The following is a 25,499-nucleotide window of genomic DNA, read 5'->3' on the forward strand; positions in this document are numbered from 1 at the left end:
CCTAGCCGAATCCTGCGACAGCGACTCCAACATAGAGGGTCCCATAAATAATGCGTAGACGGTACAACTGCTCCTGCTGGAACTTCCTCATGAACGTCGTTCCTGAGGTGAATGGAATAAAGGGTTTCCTTGGCGGCTTAGAGGGTGAAAACCGATCATTTTGTAACCGTTTTTACACGGCCTGACCGTGATAGACGAGTCCTCAAGCAAACGCTGTATGGGATTCTAGCTTTCTTGCTGGCTTTCTCAGTAGGGGAGATCAGTTCTTTGTTCCCTTGTAAATTTTTTTCGTCAAAAAAGTCAATTGTATTTTTTTTCTAATGACCTCATACCTATTGAGACTTCTTTCAATAACTGTTCTACGACTGTTCCTCCCGTTTTAACCAGCAGTATCAAATAAGTTTCCTTGGGTGGAAATATTATGCGACCATAAGATACGCATACACATTGTGTGGCGGTACTAGACTATTTGCAATAAAGTGTTCGCTCTGTTGTAAAGTGCCGATTTACTTTGTTATACCTCGGAATGAGCCGAAACGAAACTAACTGGGATGTCCGGCATTATCCCACATAATATTCATACTGAAAGAAAGATGGTTCCGCGGTTTCTCTAACAGCAGCTGCTATATCTTCATGGCTCTTTTCCGTACAATGCTGACGTGTGCCAACGTGTATTCATACTGATGAGGTACCACGGGGTTTTTGTGTTTTTGCGCAGCCAATAACGGGGTGGTCTGCATTCCAAACCATCAGTGGATATTCATTGCTCCTAACTGCATCTCCGCTCAACTGGAATTTTTCGGCTACAAACCTACTGCAGCACTGAAGCGGTCTAGGAACCTAAAGTTCTCTTCTCCTTAATAAGATCGTAGAGGTTGTGTCATCACCTAGCAACAAATTTGTTTATAAAAGCACAAACTTGTTATGTAACTTGGAAAATACTCCAAAAGCAAAATTCCGTCCATACAAGTATATACTTGTCGCAGGCAGTGCAGACTATTCTGACGGTACCTTTTATTAATTCTCGTTGTATACGAAATGACGTTGTAGATCCTTGGCTTCAAGATGTCATATTGATGATCTCCAATGACGAACTGTGACGATCCTCCATAAATAATTATGTTTTATATTGATATTTGGGGGTGTAATAAAAATAGGTTCGTCCCATCTAGTAGTATTTTGTTCTATGATTACAAGTAAATTTCAACCTATTGAGCACCGGCAAAGTCAGCTTCCGAAATATTCGCCTTTTGGGCATCGCTATAGTACGTAGTACATGCCTCAGTACGCAAAAAAATTCACCCCACCTCCCCGAAGGGAATCGTGAGGAAATGCGAATGCATTTCTTTTGCGCGAGAGTGCGCGGAATTTATAATTCATGAGGAGACGGTGATTTGTAGCGTAACCATTTATTTAACACCACGCGGGAGCTCCGGCGAGATCCCGCAATGCGAGCGCCCTCACACGCCCGAGCGCGCTCCTCCTCTCCACTCACTCGCCGCTGATCCACCCGCACCACCTGCTCCGGTTGCTAGGGGAGAGGAGGAGCGCGCGCGCTCGCAGCTGTTGCTATGGGAGAGGGGGTGAGAGCGGAGAGACAACACCTGCGGGCGCGTGGACGCCGCACGCCGCCTGACATGGCTTGACTAAGAAATGCATTCGCATTTAAAAAACAATCCTTTAAAGCACAGAACAAGCCCATACTTCGTCACTTACCGTTCCAAGTGCGCCGTAGTTGTAGGCTGAGGGGCCTCCCTCAAGGAACAGCGGCTCTCGAATGATCCCCGCTGGGAGGAAAACTGTATTTACTAGTGGCCCGTAGTAAGCTATGGCGTCCGCTGTTTCGAAGCTCAAGTCGGAAACGTTGCGCTGGAACAGCTGGCGCTGAGCTAGGCTAGCCGCACGCAACCAGGTCTCCCAGAAGGGTTTCCCTCGCCTTGACTCTGGGAACTCGGCGTAGTGCTTGTTCATGTCTTCCTCGGAATGAATGCGGTGCGGGAAGCCACTGAGCAAAACCATGGCGCGAAGTTTAACCAGCGTCTCTTTTGCCGAGTGTTCGTCTAGCCAGGAGCTGTGCTGCACTTGACGCTCGAACGCCGTCTTCAGCTTGGAGAACATTTCTTCAACGATGGCTTGAGCATCTGCAGTCACGACTTCATGGCGCATGAAGGGAAAAGTGCTAGTTACCCTGCCGCCCTTGTCTCTGTTTGTTAACCGAGTAATAATTATATGTAGAAATATTCTAAATTTTCACACACTTCGACAGTTATGCAGTTCAGCTATACTTCACTCGTAGTCACCTGGCTATGTACTCTCTACGCATGCAAAAAGCTGCACAGAACAACATAAAGAAGCTGGGGTAATACAAGAATAAAGATCGTGGTCACCCAGCTCTTCGGAACGTATTCGAAGATTCTCGGTACTTGAGGGAGACCCGTGGCATTACTAGTTTCGCGGCGCTGTGGGGGTCACTAGCTACGTTGGCCGTTGAACTGAAAGAAGCACTTATACATTTCATTAGTTTATTGGTTTTTTAGTTGCCAAATCCACGCGGCATAATAAAATTGCAAACCTAAACTCTCCTTTACAGGACATGCAGATAACTTCATATATGCACCAATTCAAACAACACTGATCAATTTCTGGCGCTGGAATAATGAATGTTGGTGGGTTTTGCGTTGGACAACTTCCCTATTCCGATCATTCCACAAAGCAGTATGCTTTCTATGCAGTAAAAATGTGGCTGCATGTGCATACTAAAACCGCTCCACCAAGGCTCATTCAACCCACCTTTCATTAGATATACTCCCATGAGCGATGCCTCCATGACCTGTGAAACCTTCTCAATGCACAACTGCTCGTTGATGGACGGGAGGAGCTCTTTAAAGGAAGGCCGATGCCTTCCGAATCCTGCCAACTGTCGCACGATGCTCCATGCTAAAAGGCGGCGGAACGGCACCTGCCGAGAGGCATCGTCAAGGAATGATAGCAGAGCTTGCGCTTCAAGCCAGACGTACGCCTTGTCGTCACCCTTGTAGTGTCCGTGCGTATACCAAGCCACGGCGCGACTCCAAGCTCCTGCAAAACAATGTAATCGTAACGAGGTTATCACGTTCAAGCACTAAAACGAGTGATTTTCGTTCCAGTATGGTAAATAAGCCAACGCAAGAAATAAGAAAGCTTCCGTTTAAAATAAAGCCGAAATGAGCTTCGATGCTGCCATGCACCTTTCCTTCTGGAGATGGGATTTCTATGTACAAAAAAGACACCCCCCTCGCGAGGGGCACGATGTGCCCCTCGCGAGGGGCACAGCATTTCCGAGGGGGTGCGCCGGCAAGTCGTATCTCTCGATCGCGGGACCCGTGTCGCCTTCTTTCGGAGGCGCGGGACATCTTGTGGCGCTTTCGAAACAAACCAGAAATGAGTGAAGGATATAAAGCGCGTTCGGTGCATCGAAACCTGTGTCGGTTTCGTGGCTCAGTCGGTAGTGCGCCGGGCACCTTGCGCTCCGCCCGCGGCGTCATGGGTTCGAAACCGGGCGCCGGAAACTGTTATTTCTTTTGTAGTGTAGTGGCCTGGCTGCGGACTACGACAAGGCACGCCAACGCCGCGTGACATTGTGAGTTACTAAAATGCTATGCATTTAAAATGGATGTCCCAAAAGTATTTTCTCGCGATTCGTTAATATGCGAATGAAGTACACCATTTTGCAGCGTACCATCTTGCTTCCATTTCTCGTTGCAAGCGACATTAAACTCCAGGAAACTCTTCTTTGAAAGAATTTTAAATTACACCTCTCACGCTTTGGTCACTTTTTGAATGAAATCAAGTTTTCAGCCCTACGATTCATGCTCCTTTGCCGTCTCAGGGGCTTTATTTTCAGGCTTTTAGTAGCGTGTCACACAAAGAATACCTTGATAATCTGGGTATGCGGTTTTCAGAAAAAAAAAGAATGATCCTTCAGTGCTCTAATTGGCAGGAAAATACCCAAAACGCCAAAGCGTGAAATACGCATCCATGATAAAGATTGTCCAGGGGTGTTACAAGAAACTACTGTCCCTCACAATATGGCAAGGGGTGTGGTTTTACAGACATGCTGTCTCAATCCAGAGCAGCTGTGCAACGTTTTCGGGGGACATTATGCATAAGTGAAAACGTGCCTATCTTAGTTACGCAGGAAATCATGCTTTGGTACATAGTAAAAATAACGTTTTTATAAGAATTGGCAGGGCAGTATTACAACAATAGAGTTTACCCTATTACAAAATGTCAACCAAACATGTGACAGGGGAAAACCAACCTGCTCCATCTTATACTTTGATCTAAATGACTATGCGACTAAACATGGCACTAACGTTCGTGGTGGTAAAGCTTCACAGAAGGTAAGCCAAATTCAACAGTAGTTGGTTGTGGACCAACACTTAAAGGGAGAGACAACCGATTTTTAAAGAGTATATATTCTCTATCCCAAATGAAAAGGCATCACTTAAAGCACCTTAACCTGAAGCGATTTTGCTGGTAACGCCGTAAAACTTTTTAAATCGGAATTTTTAGATCTACGAGCCGTGTGCGACCTCCAGAAATAATGCCGGCAACCATGATATACAGTAGCGTGGCAACATACTTTTGTCTGTAGGCGAAATGAAAAGCGATATTAAAAACTTGTCCCGAGCTAAAAAAAAGGTGAATCGCAAGCTTTCTTATTCCTTTGTGTGTGTGTTTTTTTAATTCAGCAGTGTATTTTGCAGGAAGGCGCCATCTGTTTGGATCGACGATAGGTTGAATTCGGCTTCACGTTGTGGAGGTCGGAAGTTCGATTCTCCCCGGGCGCGTCCTTCTTTTTTAAGCTGCCGTTGGCGTATTTGGAAACTGAAATCGCGTATTTTGGCAGAACAAACTGCCCTGACTAAGGCTGTATCGTCAAAGCTCCTTCACTGGGTCTGTTTACTGAACGCTGCCGTTGATTCTGGTCATGGAGGCTCAGTTAGCCACACTGAGATCAACCCAGCGGCGGCGGGTGGCGTGTCTTAAAAATTTTCAAAATAAGGTATAAAATACATGAACGATTTAAACTTACACAAATGCTTGTGTTAAAAGGTTTTCAATAAGTGAATGAACGTTTCAGCACTTACAGTAGCTGCTAGGTTTGCAGACGAAGTGACAAGGACACATATTGTAGTGTCATTTCGACACTACGAACCACAACCTTTCCGATTTCAGAGAGTTTGCTGCCAAATTAAAATTATTTCCGCCAATTTGTTTATAAATTGCTAGTGGTAACTCTGGCTTTCATATGAGCTAAACAATTCATACGCGAAAAAAATCGGTTGTCCGTCCCTTTCTCACCTGGAAAGAACGACAACACTATCTGGAGCACTATCAATCTTGCCTACAAGTTTGCCAATTCGGAGCTTTTGCAGTATTTTATTCGCTACGGTAAATATAAGCAATAATTTGAATTTTTCTAAATTTTCAGTGTTTAAATAACTCGAAGTTTTTATTCAGAATTATGTTCTCAGTGTTTCAATTTCGTCTGTTGAAAATAATCATTTCTCAATATATTTTGAGCATTTATGATTTCTTAGTATGAAGACTGTGCGACTTTGGAAGTGAAGGCATTGTGGGAAGGTGTAAATATATGCCTCCTTAACATAATTTGATTGATTGTAGGGTTTAACGCACCGACCCAACGCAGGCGATGAGGCGTGCCGTAGTGGAGGGCTACGGATTAATTTTGACCACCTGGGGTTCTTTAACGTGCGCCGAAATCTCGTACACACGGGCGTTTTTGCTTTTCGCCTCCATCAGAAAAGCGGCCGCCGCGGCCGGAATTCGAACCCCCGTCCTCGTGCTCAGCACCACAACGCCTTAGCCACTGAGCCACCGCGGCGGGTTACTGAACGTAATAATGAAGAGTCTGTTTAGTTCTTTATGATGCCATGTAGTCTTGAGATATTGAGACATCTCTTGCTGTGTAGCCAAATATCGACAGGGTGAAATCTTCTTTTAAGTAAAATGTACATTTTGGGCTAGTTGGTGTGTTATGCCCGACAAAAATTGCGGTAACTGGACATACACCGGAAGGAAGAAAAACAATGAGCAACTCACAACTATTTATTTGAAAGAAATTAAGTTGCCTTAACTAGGCTTCTACACATGCATAAAACTATATAAGCAGATAGTAAACGTGATAACAACAACACAATACTAAGAGTCCGCCTACCGCATGCTCTCTAAAAAAACGTAATTCATTGTTAAAAAATGAAATGACGGTACACTGATGCACAGATCACGTTTTTTTAATGAATTACGCTTCTAGAAGCTCACGCGCGGCAAGGTCCCGGCTTCTGTCCCTGATAATAGTTTTTTTAAGGCGCGGCGTACAACCACAGTCACGGCACCGAATGGGCAAGTGGGATCCAGGGCCGTTCTTGCTTGATAAATAGTAGTCTCTAAGGCGATCATTTATGCAAAGTTCACTATGCCCAATATATACCTTGTCACATGTGAGCGGTTTCTGGTAAAAAATATTAACTTTGCATCCCGCGTAATTTATGGCGTGTTTCTTCCCGCATGGACTAGGCTTCTTTTTCCGCTGATACGGCAGCACAACCCACCTAACTTGCGTGTTCCGTAAAACAAAGCGGACACCCGATAATTCTTCGCAGCCTGATTAAGGTTGTGAGCTACTTTAAGGGAATATGATACCACCTTAGGCCTCATTTTTCTCCTGCTGCCACTTGAAGATTTACCCGTTTATGCTTCAGCTATCGAAGCAGCGCCTACGGTACGGATGATAGTAATAAACGTGGTTACCCGGCTACCTATCGTCGGGAGACATGTGCATCAAAACTAGCTTTGATACGATGGGTACAGGTCTTTGTACTAAAGGACTCCAAGCACATTAAGGCAATCGCACGTTTTACATTTTTCGATCGAACTTATTCAAAGGACAGGAGCCCTTTGGTCGCGCGTGGATTAAACATTCAACACACGTTTTTCTGCTAGGCAGAAGTCAATGTATAAAAACCGAACATTTTGCCCTTCTTGGGTTTCGTGCGTAAATTTCAATTTGCCACCCAAATTATTGAAGGTTTTTACTGCTTTACTGCAAAATTGGTATGATTTACCAGGTACAGCTCAGACGTGAGAAGCTATATACTGGACAAAATGGACGTCGCATAAATGGTCTCCTCAGAGAACGCGATTTGTCAATCAAGAACGGCACGGGATCACACTTGCCTATTCATTGCCGTGATTGTGGTTGTACACCGCGCCTCAAAGAAACTATTGTCATTGACGGAAGCCGTGACTCTGCGGCGCGTGAGCTTTCAGAAGTGTACTTCCTTAAAGAAAACGCGAGGGGTGCAGCAGTGAACCATCATTACCATGTTTCAGCAATGAATTCCGTTTTCTAGACAGCATGCCCTAGGCGTACTCTTAGTATTGCGGTGTTATCCCACTTACTATCTGCTTTTATAGTTTTATGTATATGTAGTGGCCTGTTTAGGGAAACTTAATTTAGAGAAAATAGTTGTGAGTTGCGCAAGACTAGTCTTCGTTCTTCTGCATCACCAGTTAGCGCAGTTTTCGTAATGAAATCATCACTACAGCATACTTGCAATCTGGTTAGGTACCTGAAGTATCGAAAATATTTACAGTCTGGGAGTTCTTCGTGGATATTATACAAATAATCGGAACGGTAGCATCAATAGCCCGCCGCCGTATAGCAGTCGCTATATTATTGCTCTGCTAAGCCGAAGTACGCGGGTTGTTATCCGAACGCGGTGGCTGCTTTATAGATGAAAACAAAAAGCGAAAACGCCCCTGTGTCGAGATTTAGGAGATTTAGGCGCACCTATAGAATCCCAGGTGGCCAAATTTAATCCGGAATACTCAACTCCGGCGCACCTCATACCCCAGCGGCAGGTTTGGCCCGTTAAAACGCCAAAATTTGAAACGTCAGCAAGTCTGTGGTATGTGGAGTGCACGTCTAAGCATTCCCCCTGTGACTAATGAAAGTAGAAGTCTCAAGGCGAAGAATGACTATTGAACTGGGCTTACCCTGCCTTACTGAATCGTTTACGCCGGGAATGTCACTGATTTTAATTTTCATCGCCGCTGTTGTAACGTTCTCTGGCATCTCATCCAGGAAGTCTGCAACTGAAATTAAAAACGGGTGTATTTAAGCTCGCGTTTTTTAAGCGCCATGTTGTTACTCAAAGAAACTGCGTGTTCGGACTTTCGTCGCATGATATGCAGGGCAATTCCTCTTCAGTCGGTTATGTGCCGCTGTTAGGCCTGCGGCGTCACGATTATCGTTCGGAAAATTGAAGCGCGCCATGGTTTCCAGCTGTTGTGAGCATAAAGAATGCAGTCTTGATTTAATTATAATTCTATGTCCCCGGATGTGTGAATTCTGAGCAGGGAAATATAGGAGCTGGTAATAGTTTACGCAAGACATTTTCGCGTGCCCTGGAAAAAACAACTTAATTAGAAAATAGGGGCAAAAATGACCCCATTTCTTGGCCATACCTAAACTTAGTTTAGCGTTGTAATGTTTTTAATCGGGCTTATGGTAAACCTCGTATGCTTCAGCCTTTCTTAGTTCCTTGCGGTTAGATCGGATAATAGTGAATGGTTTTGGTGAATCCCACCAAATCGACTGACGTTCTGCAAAGAATGATTGACCTGCGTGTGAACAGTAGCTATAAGTTTTAAAAGAATAGCTAGGCTGCTTGGGAACAAATAACCCAATTTAACAAATGTCAGACAGTTTGGCTGTGCCAACTACAGTATATCTTTCGAGAGGAGCGCTTACATCGCTGCTTTTTCGCGTCTTGCCGTCTCGCTATATCTACAGGGCAATTGCATTCAGCCCCTCGCTTGCACTGAAGCGCGCACACAGAAGGCCCAGGCGGCGCGGCATCCATGGTGAGACTAAGCGACCAAGCGCCGGCAAAGCAGCCGTTATATACCGTCACCTAGTCACGTGGTACCGCAACCCCGAGGCTTAAAGCGAGCGCAGCTTTGACGCCTCTCGACAGCAGACGATGTAGCTTGCCGTCACTACCACCGCCTCTGCGTATCATCGGCTCAAGGAGGTCATTGCAACGCGATTAATGACCTTGTGAGACATGGCGTAATAGATATTTTGCTCCTTTTGCTCTAAAATTGCCTTTGATGAGGATTAGAATGGAGCCTGGTTACTCCACTAACGCGGGCACGCCACTTATTCAGAGAAATAGGAGACAGGAAATTCGTAGCGACCCTGTGATATAATGGACATCTCGAAGGATGTTTCAGAGGAGGAATCTGTCCCGCATTAAATTGTCCAGCAATTTGCTGCTTACTAATCAAGGGCCATGAAACGCACATCCCTGTTTTGTCGCAGTGCACATGCCTTCGAGAAATTACTCAACTCCACACCGCTCCGAAATATGCCGTTTTTACTAAATTTGAAACTTTCCTCATATTTAGGACGCTTAAAAACTTCCTCCCAGTGTAATGTCAGCCGTGACAGCAATAAAAAGGTAACAACAGCAGAGTGTTTCTTTTCGTAATTCCCGCACTTTCGTATCGGTAATTCAAACATTTATTCAATGCAAGGCTCTTTACACAAGACGCCATAAACACTTTCCGAAACTCCACAGGCGAAATATATTGCTCCACCAGTTTTTTTTTCAGGGGATGATCCCATGGTCCCTCTAAAACTCACTTTTAAGTTTCTAGCCGATAATAAATTTTTTTACCTCATTTGTTATCATGCGTAGTCACTACTTGGCACTCTACACCAGCCGTCTTCAGTGTATTTATTTGGTTTCATCTGTCATGTTAATTACCGCGGTTTTATTACCTATCTACTCATCTCATAGCAAGTGGTTTTGGCGCTCTTAGCACGAGTTGGCCTTGCGGCCCATAAATCCAGCCATCTATCTAAAAAGCAGATTGTTGAGTTTTTTTACTAGGATGGAATTCAAGTCTTGCCATCCCGGGAAGCAGGTGCACAACTATAATCAACCCGTTTACGGTTACTGGTGTGAGCTCTTGTTGCTGGCCGCAAGGCGTAAGAATTACTTTTGTGCCGTCGTAGGTTCAAAACCGGAAAGTGGCTGCTCGACTAGCAGCCTTTCATATTTTATTTTCTGACTTGATTATGTCATGTTCTGGGTGACTTAAGCCGCATAGTTATAAGCCTAGTCAATGCCTAACGCGTGAGCCCAGAACCGACCGGACGCTTTGCTATCGCCATGGGGTAGCTGGGGTTCGTATAGTATATTTATATGGTCATAAGAAAGCAGAATCTTGCCCAAGTAAGTAGCTACAACGGTGACGATTTATTCAATCAGGAAGTGACTGGACAGAACCCTCGCTGCTCACGAAGGTGATAATGTACCAATGAGGATTATGATGGATCGTACAGACGAAACAAAATGTAAACGAAGCACGGGTTGCAGATTTTGAGGGTATTCCTCGGCCATGTGCCTAACCACGACCTAGACGTGACTTTTCAAAAAAGTCATTATAATATATCAAATCCGGCCCTACATACTCTACTTATGCTGCCAGCCGCCTAAAATAGAGACTATTCTAAATGAACGAAGCCATGCTCCGTTTACTTTTTTGTTTCCCCTGTACAGGCGAGGAATTCTTCGAACGAACGGAAGCCCGTTACTACACTTCATGGTTGTCTGGTGTTAAAACAAACCGCGGGTTCCACAGAGAAGCGCTCACGATATCGTCGCGACAGTTTATTTTTAGTAGGCCTTTTACATCAAACATAATTAACACTTTTTATATATTTATGCAGCACCTTCTATTTTAAAACCCTAAAAAGATGACAGCCATTATAGTAGTGGCAATCTTTGGCGCAAAGCCTTTGCGCCAAAAAAAAAACTGTCATCATGTTGACATTTGTCTGAATGTTATCTGTTCGATCAAGAGAACTGGTTGTTCGTATTTATGATCCAATTTTGACATATTATAAGAACAACTGCGAATAGGCCACACTAAAGTCCCGATTCCGCCTTGTATGGAAGCTTTGAGTATCACAGTTTCAATGTTTCATATCACCAAAAATTTGAGGTACGTATGTAATGATACTATAAAGGAATGCAGGACTCTGCAATGAAGCCGTTATGCCGGCAAAAAAATTTCAAGAGAAATATTTGCCCTCTGCTCGCGTTAAATAATTCATGACATTGGTTAAAGTAAAGCGTCGAATTCGCTGTTCGCATACGGGCAGAGATGGATGTCACCGCGGCACTGTCAGTTAGAGCAGTCTAGAAGTTATGAAGATACAAAAAATGACTGCTAACACAATTTTAGCAGGAAAAATTTAGTCTTAAACAAAAGAATCAGATGGATGAAAGGGCTTTGCTTGCGCCGAATAATGGGAGCAGTTTGGGAAGGTTGGCCTGATGTTCCCCATTTTGTTCACCATTTGACAGCATGATCAAATTTCTCTCAATCGCTAAGAGATTTCAATGCTCAGTGTTTATAAGGCTAAACGTAAGTACGCTTACCTATACACCAACTCTTACTGGTAAGTAAAGGAACCGAGACAGCTGGCTGTCCCCCCTGGGCTACTAATTCGAACTTCATGAATGCTTTGTTGATAATTACTGCAAACCCCCAGAAACTTTATAACAGCCCGCCTGTTGGAACGTTGGTAAACCGCCATGTGGGAAAGCCGTCCAGGAGACAAGCTGTTAAGCCTACACGTTGGGAAGTGGGCATGGCCAGAAAGCAAGAACGCTGGTGGGAGCGGCATTATGAAAATAATAACCCCTAGAATTAATAGTTGCCCCGACTGAACACAAACTTGCTGCCACACCTACCTACGGTGTTCGCGAGGATGGGTGCGTGCATACGGTGTCTTTGGGCTCACTTACCTTCGTCTTCAAGGTCATTGAGCTGAGATATCAATGATTTAGTTTTTTCGGTGGGCGTCCCGGCTGTGTAGTGGTGAAGTGTTGCCGTGTAGTACGAGTCAATATGTGCAGATTTCATGCGCTTCCGCTCCTGTAGCCACATTTTATCGTCTTTTGCTACAGAAACCTGCAAAATATCCGAAGTGTGCATAATGGCGGTTACACAAGGTACAGTTTCAGAAAATTTTCAAACACACTAAGTTATTGTATATTTTTTTTCGTTTCGTCTTTTTGTTTGGTTTCGAATGTACACCGTGATTAGACCTACTCTCAATTTGGTTCACTGACCTAATGGCATAAGTGCAATTCGCTTTCAACTCGCCCGTAGCGACCATTTTTTCGAAAAAAGCTGTACTAGAAACAACAATTTCTGTGGGCTAAATTATTGAGCAAGACAATTTCGTGTCACATTGGGGCGGAAGATGGTTCCCGCGGTTTTCGCCAAAGCTACGCTGGCAGCTACGTCTCACATATGCGGTAGTGAAATTAATGGGCTATAATTTATGGCTGCGTCCTGTGATGTAATGTAATGTAACCCAGCAATGTAATTGTTTATTTCTCTAGAGATGAAAAGATAACGGCATTGTTTGATTGTTAATAAAAGAAAATAGAAAATACAATGCACTTGGCGAACCACGTCAAAGACCTCGCCTTGGGTCGCAAAATTGTTTGTCGCTATCTTTTATTAATACATGGAATAAGGTTTTTTCTAATATTTCTTCCTAATGCTGACGTTTTGTTTCCTTATGCGTAGATTTTAAAAGCTGAATACTGTAGCCAGGCTCTGAATTTAACCAAGATTACTTGCAATAACTTCATTGCAGCCGAACTCAGCAGATGATTTTGAGAGGGCGGTTGCAATAGGAATGCCAGTTTCTAATCACAATTTTTGAAACTGTGTTTTTAAGCGCGAAAAAGTATCAGAATTTAGGGCAAACAGTCTACATGAATTTAATTGACCACATTTAGGGGAAATTCCCAAGGTGGAGTAAGTTTCTGTTAAGGAAAGTTTGATATCCACCTAAATGCAGCCAAACGGCTACAAAGGAAAGCTATACAGCTTTCTCAGACTTCGCAGTTGAAGAAAAATTCGTCCTGGTCCAGGATTCGAACCCGGGACCACTGCTTAACCGGAGCAGTCGCTCTACCAACTAAGCTAACCAGGAGGCTAGCCGTTAGTAGCGCGAAAGCGAATTGATCAACAACTCGAAGTGAAGGACACTTGTTAATCGACCAGATTTAGGGGAAATCCCCAAGGTGGAGTAAGTTTCTATGAAGGAAACTTTGACATCCACCTAAATGCAGCCAAACGGCTACAAAGGAAAGCTATACAGCTTTCTCAGACTTCGCAGTTGAAGAAAAATTCGTCCTGGTCCAGGATTCGAACCCGGGACCACTGCTTAACCGGAGCAGTCGCTCTACCAACTGAGCTAACCAGGAGGCTAGTCGTTAGTAGCGCGAAAGCGAATTGATCAACAACTCGAAGTGAAGGACACTTGTTAATCGACCAGATTTAGGGGAAATCCCCAAGGTGGAGTAAGTTTCTGTGAAGGAAAGTCCGGTTAAGCAGTGGTCCCGGGTTCGAATCCTGGACCAGGACGAATTTTTCTTCAACTGCGAAGTCTGAGAAAGCTGTACAGCTTTCCTTTGTAGCCGTTTGGCTGCATTTAGGTGGATGTCAAACTTTCCTTCACAGAAACTTACTCCACCTTGGGGATTTCCCCTAAATCTGGTCGATTAACAAGTGTTCTTCACTTCGAGTTGTTGATCAATTCGCTTTCGCGCTACTAACGACTAGCCTCCTGGTTAGCTCAGTTGGTAGAGCGACTGCTCCGGTTAAGCAGTGGTCCCGGGTTCGAATCCTGGACCAGGACGAATTTTTCTTCAACTGCGAAGTCTGAGAAAGCTGTATAGCTTTCCTTTGTAACCGTGATTGATTGATTGTGTATGGTTTAACGCGCCGACGCAACGCAGGCGATGAGGCGCGCCGTAGTGGAGGGCTCCGGATTAATTTTGACCACCTGGGGATCTTTAACGTGCGCCGAAATCTCGTACACACGGGCGTTTTTGCTTTTCGCCTCCATCAGAAAAGCGGCCGCCGCGGCCGGGAAACGAACCCGTGACCTCGTGCTCCCTTTGTAGCCGTTTGGCTGCATTTAGGTGGATGTCAAACTTTCCTTCACAGAAACTTACTCCACCTTGGGGATTTCCCCTAAATCTGGTCGATTAACAAGTGTCCTTCACTTCGAGTTGTTGATCAATTCGCTTTCGCGCTACTAACGACTAGCCTCCTGGTTAGCTCAGTTGGTAGAGCGACTGCTCCGGTTAAGCAGTGGTCCCGGGTTCGAATCCTGGACCAGGACGAATTTTTCTTCAACTGCGAAGTCTGAGAAAGCTGTATCGCTTTCCTTTGTAGCCGTTTGGCTGCATTTAGGTGGATGTCAAACTTTCCTTCACAGTCTACATGAATGTCGCAAAGTATGCGTCAGTTTATTAATTGTCTCTGTCGGCTGTTTTAGTTTGGACACTGAAGTGGCCACGCAATTTCATACAGCTGTCACATAATATAACCGCAACAAAGTGATTTTTGAACGTCGGAAAATGGTATGCTTCAGTAATAGGTGTTGTGTAGGCTAATCATCCAAGCCTACGCCCAAGCTTTGAAAATATCGTTCATTTCGTGAACCCTACGCGGCCACACAACAGTTTTACACTTATAAATCGGTGGGGAATGATCACATGGCTCCGTTTATGTAGACTCCGCCTGGTAAAAATGAATTCAGAAACGTAACTATTTTTGAAATGATTTGTATAGGTCTCCTTCAACAATAGACTCCTTAGTATAGATGAGACTACTTTATAAAATCAAAAATAATTCGTCACACCAAAAACATTGCGCACCACTGTGACGTCATGAAGGAAAAAAGAATATGTAATCTTTCCCTTAGCTGCAGAAATCGAACGTTGCAGGTGTTTTGCAGGTGTTTCAGACAAACTGTGCTTTTGTGCGTCAAAGCTACACTAGGGCTCTGCTGCGCGCCCTAGTTAGGGCTATATGACAATCTGCACTATCTTTGTACTTGTTACTCCTTTACTTAACCCGAAAGTGGAACGCATGAAGTTTTTAGTCATTTACCCATATCAGAATAATGGCCGCGGAAAGCAGAATCTTCTTGGTGACAAGATACACACCGCTTCAGCCACAACGCCAGGCCGGCGCTTGACTGCGTCACTTTTGCAATGCTAATTTTAAAGGGACACTGAGGGGAATTTGTCAAGTTCCTGTTTTTGCTTGCACTGAGTAGACTGCCTCAAATACACACATGTGCACTTTTTCGTTGTTGATCAGGGCGATGATGTGATATATATTTTATAAAGCCCAAAAGAAGCAAAGCTACCATGCGCGGCGGCGGCCACACCAACTAACAGCAGTGACGTCAATACAAGGTGCTACCTGATTGGACGATGTCCAAAGATTGACTTAGAGCCAGTTTCGGTTTTGGTTCTATGAAACAATAGGCTTGGCATCCGACGTTATCGTCGGATGGGCATTCTCGATATCTCAGTAATCCGCATACCGCGCTTCTGCCATGTTGTCGGCTTTAAATAACCTCAGATAAGCCTACCAGCACACCTTGGGAATCGTAACTATCACTAGCCGCGGCGTACGCAGTGGATAAATGCTCCCAGAGTACCGGCACACGCTCAAATGCGATGCGCTTTTCCCCATTTTCAGAGCTTGCCTGGCTTGTGCCTGTATCGTAAGAGGCGTGTTCGCACCAAGCCAAGGGTCGGCTGATTCGCCAGTTTACATTTTTATTTAGTTTAAGCACTTCAAGCAGCTTAGATGGCTATTTCTTGTATAGCGCCCGTCCAGTATGAGTCTCCTGAATCCCCACAACATCTCAGGTCTAGCGGCTGTATTTCTTCGACAGAAAAGCTGTGTGGTCGTGCTGCTGACCGCTGTGGTTGTTTAGCCAGCGAGAAAAGTGCTTTCGCAACCCTGGTTTTACGCTGTACGATAACAGTTTCGGTTGATTTTAATTACTTGGTACCTATATTAACTTCGATGAATCTTCACCCGCATTCAATTGGCCTTGGTTTTTTTCCTACTCGCGTACCAGTCAGCCAAGCGTCGCGTGAGCGCTTGCCTTCAGAGACTTGGACTTCAAGCTTGGTACAGTCTATAAACCAATGACCCAAAGGCGTATTCTTCCCGGCACGAACATGCGGTTGCTTAGTTTCAACTGATCGAACAAATTGCGACGACCTACAGGCCGCCGGCCGACTAAACACTGGGCCAACTGATTCTGTCGGAGGATCGGCGAACCGTGCAGAAGCGCAGTGACGCCAAGCCATCTTGTTCTGACGTCACACAAAAGGACATAGGAAATCCGAAATGAGCATGCAGAGAGAAGAACAGCATTTTCGAATTGATTTTTTTTCTACTGAATAAAGGAACGTAAACACAGGGAGATTGATCGAAACAAACCTAGAGACCCCAGACTACAATTTGCGTTAGTAATGCCGCAATGTTTACAAATCAGTTCACTGTCCCTTTAGGGACAGGTTATGCAAATGGGGGGCCTTATTACATAATATTGACGTGTCCTTTTTGATGGAAGCTTTGAGACTGCTCAAAAATACGAACACACTTTCCATTCTGCCTTATTTCACATTGCGCTACTTACTGGTTAAAAGCTGACTTGTGCACAATAGAGAGCCCAAAACCAAGCTCGAACCAACACAAAATGTACGCGAAACATCGACATGTTTTTGCCTATTCGCCTTTCGAATTAGAGTGTCTTGAGTATGCCAATTGTACCAAACTACGACACCCAAGTGCGGTCTCACCGAAAAGAACTCACCTCAAGGAGGGACTTGCCCTTGTCGATTACAATTTCCCGTCCTTGAATTGATATGAAGGCGGAGAGCCCGTACTCCAAACAGAGCTGCAGCACGTGTTCTCCCACACTGCGCTTAGGGTCCATCGTTTCGATGTCGAGGAAGTCGAGGTCAAGGGAATGCGCGAATTGTCTCACCGCCAACATTTCCTGCCCTCCCGCATCTTTCGGAGCTTCCAGGCAGGCTTTCCACATTCCGGTGGCCTTTTCCATAGCGGTCTGGCTTCCTCCTGGTAGAGTCGTCGATCGCAACAACGAGAGCACCGTGGCTCTTATCTCGGCGGTCATCTGGATAGAAAAAAATTCATACGTTTGAAATGGTGAGTATGACAATTTTATGCCGAGTTGTGATGTAAAAATCTTATCTTGTGTTTGTAGTTTTCGTTTCTCGAGTATCTTTTACGCATACACTTTTGATTGGCTTCAAATGGGCTTCGAGCAACTGTTTAACGTTCAGGGGGCTAGGATCATAGGCTATTCATATTTGGAGGTGATCCCAATCTTCATTCGTCAAGTGAGCACGAGGGGGAAGAAGAAATGTATAGAGAGCGGGATGGAACTTAACCTGCGGGAAAGTAGGAGGGAGGAAACCTACATTAGTCTAACTATGGCGGCTTCGCAAACGAAGCGCGATGAGGGAAGAAATATTTTGATGAAGAAAAAAAGTTGCAGAGATATCTACGTTTGTATCCTTAGATGTAAGGCGCGATTGCGACGCTTCGACTACACGGAGCGATTTCCTACGCAGCTGCTGCATTTCACACCGATGCTTTACGAGCAAAAAAAGGTTATTGAAAAAATAAAGACAAGAAACCAGGGTTATTAATCGCCGTGTACCAGGAGAGACAAAGGCTCTCTGGGGTTCTGTGGCTTAAAACGTGAGCGTGAAAGGTTGCAAATCCTAAGTGTTGGTAAGTTTGAGAGAGGAGTCAGTGGCAGTGTATCAAAATTTTATCCCGTGATGCCTAGGCCGGTCTGAAGAATTTTGCTTTTTTTTCAAAGAGAGAGAGAGAGAGAGAGAGAGAGAGAGAGAGAGTGAGACCTTTGTTCATGAAGAAATAGCTGTGGTTTAAGAAAATTGGGTTAACAGGATGACAGGGAGCTCAAAGGTGGAACCTGTGTCTACGGCACCAGATGCAGCATCTTCTTCCCTTGCCCTCTCAATCGCCTCGAGCTGATCTTGAGGTAACCAGCTGGTCAAACCTCTCTCCCATGCATCACAGAAGTGGAATATGTTGTGTTTGAGCTGTTCTCCCCTGGCCATAACCTTGGACATGACTAGGTGGCCAGCAAGAGGGGGGCTCAGTTAATTTTTCATGTTTCCAACGAACACCTTAACGCGCATGGATTTTCAGATAACTGTGTTGGTGTTTCGTCCACACAGTTTGCGATTCTTGGGCATTGAGAATTCGTTGTACCAATGGGAAGGATTGTGTTCCTAGGCGTAGGATGAGGATTCGTTCTTAACGTTTTCCGAAGAGGGCAGTGTGGTAGTCGTGGTCACAAGAAGCACGGTATGTGAGTTAGCGTGCCTGTTGCGTAGTGCGATGTTGGCTTTCATAGCGTTGGATCTGGCTGTCCAGGTGCCGTTGTTAACTTTCTGCATTATGGATGGGATTATCTTACCAAAGCGCTTGGTATTCTGCCTCCAGAAAACTAAATAACATCCTTCGTGAACCTGTAGTGATGTATTGTTTCATTTGATACTTCCGCTATTCGAATTGCTAAGAGGACGACTCCAACTTACACTTTGTTCATTTATGTTGGAGGGTCATACAGTCACAAATATTGCAAGAGTAGTAAACTACGGCAATTGGGACCTCGTGATTTCGTACATCCCGGAGTCGGGGCGTACTGTGGTCTCATGATACTGAAGCTTTCCCCGAACAGCCTGCCATACCGCCTTTTTTGTGTAGGTTTGAATGCATATTTTTGGTAGGGGAGAGTTTTTTTTGTGGGGTCACTGGATCGGTGCCATGTCTATCATGGCATGCACTGGTTTCCTTTTAAAGGGGTGGGGGTGCATGTACTTTCATTGAAGTTTGGGGGTGCCTGTTTCTTTTCAAAGGGAGTAAGATGGCCCCTCCCGAATTGGTTTTTACATTCGCTTTCTTGGTGGTAGGAGAGTGCATTGTCTCTCCTGTTTCTTGAGATGCGTTAGGAAGACAGAGTTGAGGACCTTGTTACGAGTCGGGAAAGCCGATCTTCAGGGTTTATTGGCGCCGTGGAGAGAGCGACGCAAAGCCGTGCATGGTCGTTCAAGCGCAGCGTTCCGAACTCAATCAGGAGCCCACGTGCCAGCACGCATCGGTGGCGCGTGTACGTGCCACTTCGTTGCCGGCGTCTCTCTCATCATCATGACTGTTCATGTTGGCGGGGTATTCGAAATCCGCAACATCCTCCGCGCCCACCAAATGCTCACTCGCATTGATACAAAGGCAGTCACAATATTTGCACTATAGTTAAGCACTTTCTCTAACGCACACTAGCTGCACTTGCCCGGTCCTAGTGTTACCGCTGTTTTCTATTACACTTTACCGATTGTCCAAGTTTCTAAAGTGTTACAAACATATTGCTGACGCCGTCCCTCTGTAACGGGGAAACGAGTGTCGCCGCAGGTTGCACCTTAACACAGGGGCAGGTTTTGCAGCGTCGGAGGATCTTCTTCGCACATTGTCGGTGTCTTGAACTACCTGGGCAGACTTGCGTCTTTCAGCAACAATATTGCTGACTCCACGATGAGGAAGTCGCTTACGAGCACTGTTAGTTAGGTGGGTACAACGCAGATCTTCTGGCAGTTGTACCACGCGCCTTTCTTCTTCCGGGGTCACGCTGAGATTCAGTCCCTGTTTAAGGTCGTTCTTCCAGGAAGAGGCTCCGAAAACATGTAAGGATGCAGTATAAACGTCACGAAATCGAAGGGATCCTGACTCCTCTCGGAGAACCTCACGGTGAGGCATGTAGCAGGCATGATCTGAGCCACACGTTTCCTTTACAACTTTTTCCGGGTGGTCATCCCTCTGGTATTGCCTCACAGCCTTTTCGAAAGGTCTTATGTCCTCTTCTTTTGAAGAAAGTTTCCGAGGTACTCCGTGAAGTCTCGAAAGGGCAATCTTGCCATCGTCGTCCATGGAGACCGGTGTGGACTTCTGTGGGACTTGTGCCTCATAGCGTTCTTTTTGAAACACAGTTGAGTCGGTGGATCTACGTACGAATAGTTCACTGGGACGCAAGTTCGGCGTGTTCATAAGGCCAACTGTGTCTACCTCCCGAAACCGCCAAAGGGAGGAAGTGAAGTCTTCATTCTCGTGCGCGTCCGTGCGGAGAACGCACACAAGGCTGCTGCCTTTGCATTTGTCGCTATCTTCCAGGGATAACGCTCCTTGTAAGGTCCATCCCATGCCTGTATTCACAGCGACTAAAGCAGGATTCGCTTCTTCCCTCTGTACCTGGCTTGTTTTTGGAATGAACTTCCAGATCTGGTCGGATCCAACGAGAAGGCTTACTCCTTGCTTGGACTCTATTCCTGGGAAAGCAATGGTGTCAGCCAGTGGCTTCCCCTCGGAGACCAGGCGTTGCAGAAGCGTGTTGCCCTTCGGTGCTTCAGCCACGTCTTCACAAATGAAAGGCACGACGATGGCGTCGACCTCAGCAGACGTGCTGTCATGTTGACTGCGGAGGGTCGCTCTGACAACTTTGAACTTCTTCTTGGTACCTCCAGATCGGCCGAAAGCACTGATGGCCAGATCGACTTCTCCAATTGCAGCTAACTTGAGCTCAGAGGCGACGTCTTGTCGGATGAAAGTCCGCTGGCTGCCATTGTCAAAAATTCCACGGACGTAGCAGCAATGCGACGATGCCATAATCCACGCCCGGAACGTCTGTAGTAGGACGTCGCTGGAGAGTCGCGAGATGGCTGGTTTGCGCGTGTTGACGTGCATCGCTGCATGTCGCGTTTCTGCAGCCGATTCGGATAGTTTTCGAGCGCTGTGAGCAGTGCACATCGTGGTAGCATGTCGTCGCCTACATGCCCCACACCGGACCTTTCTTCGGCACCTCCGTACGAGATGTCCCTTGGCAGTACATCTGAAGCATCGGCCGTCACTTGCTAGGCGAGTTCGCTTGCCGGCCAAAGGGATGTCGCTCGGACATTCTTCCGTGCTGTGATCTTTGGCGGAGCAGAAGAAGCAAGACGAAGTCTGTGCCTTGTTGTGCAGGACGGCAGCGGTAGGAATAGACTGCTGCTTCTTGGGCCCTCGGTCAGCCTCCTCACTTCGTTGAGGCTTGCTGATCTGGAAGCTTCTTTCCCTGCACTCTACTTCCACTCGCAGGAAAGACAGCAGATGTTCTACGTCCTGGGCAGAAGAACTCTGACTGCTCGTGGAAGCGGCGCTGGCTGCAAGGCTCTGCTGTTTGAAGTAATCGACAATAATGTCGCCAGGTATCACCTTTAAAAGCACTTCATTCAGCATTGCCGCGTAAGAAGAAATGCCAACGCCCAAGCTTTCCAGTCCTCGCCGGTTCGTTTGCACGTGGTCGTACAGCTTCCTCAATGCGGGCACGTTGCTGGCTGAATCGACAGGCCTGAGCTTCCGCAGATTTTCAAAATGCTTCAGCTCGATCAATTTGGAATTGCCAAACCGATTCTTCAAGATATTAAGAGCATCTTGATAACAGGACTCTGTCACTTGCAGGCCAGCAACGGCTTCAGCAGCAGCTCCGTCAAGAAGCGAAACCAAGTAGTGAAAACGGTCAATATTAGAGAGCCGGGGATTCTCGTGTACGGAATGGCGAAACATGTCCCAGAAAGGTTGCCACCGCGTTATCGCTCCGTCAAAGCGCAACAGTTCTAGCTTCGGGAGACGTGCTCCAAACTCACGAGTCGGTGGTACGGGCTGTCCGGTAGACGTCGCAGCCCGGCGGTCTCCGCTGGCGTCATCAAATGAAGAAGCAGTCTGGAGCGTCGAAGATGACCTCAACATCTCCATGTGATGCTCGAGTAAAGCCAGTGTGCTGGTCGCTGCGTCGTCATACTCCATGACCGAAGCGTAGTCTTCGGCTGCTTGGTCGTCGGTCAGGTGGGCTTCGAGTTCGGCGTTGAGCGCAGACAATGCTGAATTGCTTGCTCGGAGACGTCCGTGAATGACACTAAGGGCGGAAAGGTCCAACTGCTGAGACTGCAGCAGCTGGTCCACCTCGCTGATAATCTTCGTGTTCATAGCCCGCCGTGACGCGCGCTTGTTCTTGATACGTTCCATGCCGGTCGCAACTGAAGAAAAGGCTCACCCAGCTCGTAAAAAGAAGGCTCGCCGCGATGCTGGCTTGCTTCCCGAGTTTTCGGCACCAGTGTTACGAGTCGGGAAAGCCGATCTTCAGGGTTTATTGGCGCCGTGGAGAGAGCGACGCAAAGCCGTGCATGGTCGTTCAAGCGCAGCGTTCCGAACTCAATCACGAGCCCACGTGCCAGCACGCATCGGTGGCGCGTGTACGTGCCACTTCGTTGCCGGCGTCTCTCTCATCATCATGACTGTTCATGTTGGCGGGGTATTCGAAATCCGCAACAGACCTATTGAGAACGTAAATTTAATATCCTGTCGCCGTATCAATTTGGCTTCACGGCTGGCTACTAAGCGTATCTCGCCCTGATTTCCTTAACCGATCAAATCAAAGCAGGAATAGATAGAGGAGAATTTTTAGGCGCATTATTTATTGACTTTTCAAAGGCGTTTGACTCTATCAACCATACGATATTGTTTACCAAACTGAAATCGATTGGAATAACCGGCCTTACGCTCAATTTCATCTATAGTTACCTGCTTAGTAGAGAACAAGTCGTATGTGCGTCAAATTGTTACTCTCGGACTAAGATAATAAATATTGGTGTCCCGCAGGATTCAATCCTTGGCCCATTATTGTTTCTAATTCATAATAATGATCTTCCTCTTTTTCTTAATTACTCTAAAAGCATGCTTTAAGCTGATCACACAACGATTTTTACGTCAGATACGTGCCTTGCTTTATTACTACATAGTCTTTACACAGATGCATCCAATTAGGTGACATGGTTTAAAAATAAATTACTGAGCATTCATGATGCCAAATGAAACTTCATGATCTTCAGATCACATCAAAGAACCGTTCCCGGCGTCCCTGCATTACCCTTAATACTAGTCTACTCTTTCCGTATGACAGTGTAACATTTCTTGGTGTAAAATTTGAAAAGAACGCGAAATTCAAAAAACATATCGCATCAATAGGAAGAAAAAACAGATCACGGTATTTTAGTGCTCTATAAAGTTCGTTCCTTTTTTAATGAACGCATCCTTATCTCACATTATTATGTATTATTACACCGTCACAGAGCATATGGCATATCATCTCGCGGAAATACAAAACTCATTTATCTCCACTGCAACAAATTCAAATTCAAGTTGTTCTAATTACAACCTTTACCAATTCGAATCGAACGCAGTTTCTTTGCTTCATACGCATAGCACCTTGTCGGTTTTAAAACTTTTTAACTGTTAACATTAATGGAAACCTCCCCCTTCAGTTAATTAGTACTGACCGAGTTCCTCATGGTAACTCCACTCGGTTTTCTTTAAACATGAACTATTTATTGCCGAAAGTAACAACGAACTACGGAAAGTTTTAACTTTTCGGCTATACAGTTTTGGAATACGCTACCGCTCTCTATTAAAACATCCCGTACCGTCTATACATTTAAAAATATTTTCGGGCGTTCTTATTCCAAACTGAATAATTTGACTTCGTTAAATCATATTACGTTTTATTTTTTTATTCCTTGCATTACTAATATGTTTCTCGCTTATGTTCTTGCCTATATACCATAATTTACCTTGCCGATATTAGTTTTGTTTCATTTTCCCTTGCATTGCTAAAATGGTTCTTCCAGATATTGTTCTCGCACATCTACCGTAATTTATCTTGCTGATGTTACTTTGCGTTCCGTTGATTGATATATTTCTGCGTATAACATGTTTCCTTCCGTTTAATGAATAACAGGAGGTCCCCCCTTCAGCCTCTGACTCTGGGACCTCTTTCTGATACCTTCTATAATACCCACTGTTGTTGGAACACAAAATGAAATAAAATTCAACTCAATTCGATTCATCGTCATTATCACAAACACCCTACTTAGGACGACTGCAGCGTGAGGGCCTCTCCTATTGACCATCCCCGCTGTTGCCCTGGGCTTCCCGAGTCCATTCTTTGCTCCGAATACTGTTATTTTATCCCTTCATGGAGTACGTAGCCGTCCCCTTCTTCTAGACCCGTATATGCATGTTCATTCTGTTACCCTGGTGGTCCAACTTCTGTTAATTCGTCTCATGGTCAAAATGGCGCAGTTAAGAACTGGCTTATATGCTGTCCTAATGATGGTGTTCCTTTCACTTTCTTTGGTACGGGTAAATTTGTGGTATGGCAGGCTGTGCAATATTCTGCTCATGATCAGTGGTTGCATGAGTTGTACCGTTTCTTGTCTCTTCTTTGTAGCGTAAGCTACACTGGCCGAGGCTGAGCAGTTTCGCGTGGACCTTGAATGGCCGTATTGCGCAAGCGCGAGGAGTATGAGATTGGATTGGATTGGATTGGATTGGATGAAATTGGATTGTGTTGAAAATCTAATCCAATTTGAGTACTGGTGTGTAGAGAATTGGGTCTGCACATTCGCCAGTCTGCACATTCCAGAGGAAGGACGTCATAGCCGCGGCAGACGTACTGGCGCCGGCGCGTGCCCAACTGTCGCCTCCGTTGCTACGCAGTAGCCAAGTCTGTCGCTGCGCTGGAACCGCTTGATATTAGTTTCGCGTGGAGCAGTGACTGGACCGGACTGGACTGGACTGGACTGGATTGGACTGGATTGGATTGGAAATCGTTTCAGCCGCAGTAAGCATGATAATCAGCTAATCCTAGACAACCAGGAAACCTAAGAATAACAAGCTCAACCTTAACTCACGCTGCGTATATCCTGGCATAGCCCAGCTTAGCCACTGCTAATTTTTTTGCTGTTTCTTGGTTGGAAGTTTGCCTTGAGGGCAATAATTGCTCAAAGCTTTTCTGTTTATGGCGATTGTGAGTTGGGAACTATCCGCTTGTCTAGAACCCCGTCGAGCATGCTTACGTGGCTGTTCTCTGGGAGGATATTCGTACCTATTTTTCGGGGAATCTTTAAATTGGCCACGTGGCGTCATCTGTAGTTGACCAACCGAGCTTTCAGCGGAGACATAACCGTGGGAATATTGAAAAGTATTTTGAAAATCTATGCGATTAGACGCTATATAGTAGACTTTATTTCTGGCTTTTTTCGTCTTATAATTTATGCCTTCTTTGAGTTCTGAGAGACCGGCGTTGATCATTTGTCCCCTGTTTTAGTTAGGTCACCCACTGTTGGAGCCGGCATAAATTTCAGTGGGAAACATATCGCGGTGGCTCAGTGGTTAAGGCGTTCGCTGCTGAGCCCAGGACCGCTAGTTTTATTTCGCGGCCCCGGGGGTCATTTTTCTGATGGAAAAAAAAACACCAGTGTGTCGAGATTTCCGCGCACGTTAAAGATTATAAAGTGGTTGAAATTGTTCCGGAGGCTTCCACTACGCTATGCCTTGTAGCCCGCGAGCAGCCTCGAGCGTGTATTACCGGA

The 25,499-nt window shown here is 45.6% G+C and overlaps 1 protein-coding gene across 1 annotated transcript in view; it reads right to left on the bottom strand.

The window, feature by feature from the left end:
- The window catches only part of LOC144180559 (endothelin-converting enzyme 2-like), a 42,323-nt gene that overhangs the window by 2,570 nt on the left and 14,254 nt on the right, over positions 1–25,499 (bottom strand). Inside the window, exons 4-8 of the mRNA XM_077708888.1 lie at positions 16,802–17,125; positions 11,895–12,060; positions 8,065–8,163; positions 2,791–3,078; positions 1,717–2,153 (exon numbers count right to left, since the gene is read on the bottom strand). Of these exons, the coding sequence (XP_077565014.1) occupies positions 1,717–2,153; positions 2,791–3,078; positions 8,065–8,163; positions 11,895–12,060; positions 16,802–17,125 (1,314 nt within the window). The remainder of the gene's footprint in view (positions 1–1,716; positions 2,154–2,790; positions 3,079–8,064; positions 8,164–11,894; positions 12,061–16,801; positions 17,126–25,499) is intronic.

The sequence above is a fragment of the Haemaphysalis longicornis genome, unplaced genomic scaffold, assembly GCF_048455015.1.
Source record: "Haemaphysalis longicornis isolate Haplotype H1 unplaced genomic scaffold, Haemaphysalis longicornis Haplotype H1 scaffold_4, whole genome shotgun sequence".
In the NCBI taxonomy this organism is placed as follows: Eukaryota; Metazoa; Arthropoda; class Arachnida; order Ixodida; family Ixodidae; genus Haemaphysalis; species Haemaphysalis longicornis.